This window comes from Frankliniella occidentalis, unplaced genomic scaffold, assembly GCF_000697945.3.
Source record: "Frankliniella occidentalis isolate FOCC.00 unplaced genomic scaffold, Focc_3.1 Scaffold25, whole genome shotgun sequence".
In the NCBI taxonomy this organism is placed as follows: domain Eukaryota; kingdom Metazoa; phylum Arthropoda; class Insecta; order Thysanoptera; family Thripidae; genus Frankliniella; species Frankliniella occidentalis.
The window spans coordinates 46,087-49,234 of NW_026267155.1; the positions used below are offsets into that span (position 1 = coordinate 46,087).

General features: G+C 43.1%; 1 protein-coding gene across 1 annotated transcript in view; it reads right to left on the reverse strand.

Annotated features, from left to right (window-relative positions):
- LOC113213762 (dynamin-1-like protein) overlaps positions 1 to 3,148 on the reverse strand; it is a 28,680-nt gene that overhangs the window by 9,998 nt on the left and 15,534 nt on the right. Inside the window, exons 6-8 of the mRNA XM_026432924.2 lie at positions 2,660 to 2,806; positions 1,544 to 1,710; positions 309 to 681 (exon numbers count right to left, since the gene is read on the reverse strand). Of these exons, the coding sequence (XP_026288709.1) occupies positions 309 to 681; positions 1,544 to 1,710; positions 2,660 to 2,806 (687 nt within the window). The remainder of the gene's footprint in view (positions 1 to 308; positions 682 to 1,543; positions 1,711 to 2,659; positions 2,807 to 3,148) is intronic.

Consider the following 3,148-nt stretch of genomic DNA (forward strand, 5'->3'; position numbering starts at 1 on the left):
CAGCCGCCGCGGGCACACACACACACACAATCTCACACACACAATCTCACACACACACACACATACACGTGATTAAGGATTTAGACCAAATTGGGATATCTACACCCAAAAAAATGTGTTCTCAATTCATGTAATTGCTCTTAAAATTTTGAGCCCCGTTTCTTGTTTTAAGGAACAAATATAGGACTTTTAAAACAAGAAATGGGGCTCAAAATTTTAAGAGCAATACTTGAATTGAGAACACATTTTTTTGGGTGCACTTTTCATATTTTACAACCTTGTGATTAGCAGCAGCCAATAATACTTACGTGGTTCATAGTTTTATTGGTAAGGTTTACTATAATTTGGCCCACCAACTCTGAGATTTCTTTCAATGCCAAGGGAAATCGATTAGAGTAATGCTCATCAAAATGTTCCTTAATGCTCTCAGTGAAAATGGCATACATTTCAGTTGCGACCTGAGTGACACATTTCTCTGATGGTTCTCGCACAGTGCTTATGAGTGGTTTCATCAGCACCTTAAATGCCGAATCAGACGTAATAAACAGAGGTTTCTCCGGTCCACTGGTCTGCTTGATGGTTAAGAGAACTCGATCATGCCAATATTTTTCCCAAGGCTTCAAAGACTCCAGCGACTTTTCACATTCTTCAAAAAGATCGCCAATTTTTGCCTCCCCTTTCCTAAAAGAAGAGAAATACACACTGTTAGGTGTTGCCGCATATTATTCTCTCTAGAGCAGGAAAGCGTTTTCATAAGTTTGGGCCGGGTAAATTTATGTGGTCGGAAGTGCCCGACAGTGTGGAGCCGATGGTGAGAAATGCAGCGCGGATTAAGGGGGGGGGGGGCGCTTATTCCGCCACTGGAGAAATGACATGTTGAAACGATATACAGTGTAGTCAATAGACCCCTTGCTTATACTGTACCGCATGCCGGCGTGGGGGTGGGCTTGCCTACCTTCACTCACCACGGCGCCTTATGCCCTCGTGTGACTATGCAACCCGTCCGCACGCAGTACAGCATAAGTATAAGCAAAACAAAGGATGGGGTCTGAGGACCACCCTGCCTGTAGAGCAATGACGATTTGATCATTAAGGCGTCGAAACAACGACGTTTCGATTTCGTTTTGATTGCTATTTCTACCTGAAGACTCTTAAGGTCCAAGTATTTCTGTCATTTTTGGGAACATGGACAAAGTAGATAAACCTAACAAATCTTGCACATTACTGCCTTCAAACACGCCGCAACGACCCATCTCAGTGAGAATTTTTTTCGGCAATTTCGTTTCGACATCGGTATTCTCGTTGTTAGTGATACAAAAGTGGGACTAAAATAGGCAGCTTTTCTCAATGTCGACTTGTCGTCTTTCGAAAAGCTGTCGATTTCAGGCCTACAAGGCCTACACTGCCGACGCGAGCGCGTACGCTATAGCTAATTTGAGGCACTTCACTGTGCCTTATATTAGCTAAAGCATAGCAGTCAGCAGTCTTGAACTTATTCATTGGTCACTGTAGTGCGGACACTGTAATTGAAACGCCTACTTACAGAAGCATGGATGTAGATTCCGTATCTACACATTCTCCTTTCATCTTCTCTTTGTACAACTGGACAACAGCGCTTATTAAATAATGGAAACATGTGCTATTGTCTATTCTTTCTCCATACTTTTTAAGTGTATCTTTGCACTCCTTAAGCCGTTGTTCTAAGGAAGCCTGAAAAAAAGGTTGTAAGAACAGTTTATTTTGTTGTTTTTAGGGTTCTGATCTAACATTAAACTCGTTCGATAGCGGTACAGGATGTTTCTATGAAAGCTCTTGACTCTGACGTGATTGCCTGAGTCATTCCAAACATGATTTATTTAAATTACAGTGACCCATTTGGACTTTTGAAAAAAAAAAGTCCGCTGTTGAAGACCTTTACCGAAGTACACTTCCCTGAATTTTGGGGGCCCTCATCAGGCTAAAATTTTATTGGGTGCAGGTCAGCCATCCAAGCTGGCTAAAGCGCATGATAATAAAATGCAATTTTATCTTAGGGATGTAAGGGGTTTAAAGACGACCATTCTGCGGCTGTATTCGGATTCCTGGGGGCATTTCATGTCTCGGCTGTTGGTCCAGTCGCCTCCCGGAGCATCACACAGCCCCGACCGGGACGTTCTTTCAAAATTGCAGTGAAAACGTCTCAAAACACTTAAATTGCCAGTACTTCCGGAACCCGATGAGCTACGGCGTTCAGAAAAAATCAGGGCAATGTATCTCGTGATATATCAATAGGGAATAGCAATTGTGTCAAAATACCAGGTGGCTGATTAACTCACTTCTGTAGTTATGCTGTACCGCACAAGTGCGGGTGGGCTTGCCTATCGCTCCTGTCCACGGCGCCTTACGAGCCGAGTGAGTAGGCAACCCGCCCGCACTCGTGCTGCGGTACAGCGTAACTACAGAAGTGAGCGGGGTTAATCACCCCCATGGTATAAACAACCCAAAAGAGTCACTGGAATTCAAATAAATCATTTTTGGAATGACTGCCTTAACTCGTGCAGAAGCAGAGCACCATGGCGCTTTATGGTCAGAGAGATTAGGCAAACTTGCAAACACGTGCAAACAGCAGTCGGTACAGAGCTAGTTGACACTGCCTCGCGTGTCTTCTTATGGAACTTACTCTTATATCAGGAAGACAGGTGTTGATGTGATTAATAAGTAAAGTTTGTAATCTTTTTGCCAGATATGCAGTCCCATTTATGTGAGCCAGTGATGGGTATGTTTCCTGCAGGAAATCCTCTTCATCATAAATAGCATCTTTAATACTCTGAAATAAGAAAAAGGAACTCATATGAAAAATGAGCTGAGATAAGCGATGATAGTTAATGTTGTTTCTCTCCTACTTCATTTTCGCTGGGAGATGCCCATAAGTCGGAACACTGCAAACCCAACAGTTTACTTAGTACACACAAGGAAGAGTGTACTTCCATAGTACACACCCACAAGTCAACACATGAGAATAACAAGCTCACCCCCAGCGACTGTTTAGAAAATCCGCTTCTCCTCTCGCGATCGTCTGGAAAATCACTCACCTCTGCAGACTGTTTGGAAAACCGCTTAAATTACTTTTTAGCAGATGATACTTCCAGTATCACTGCTTGTACAACAC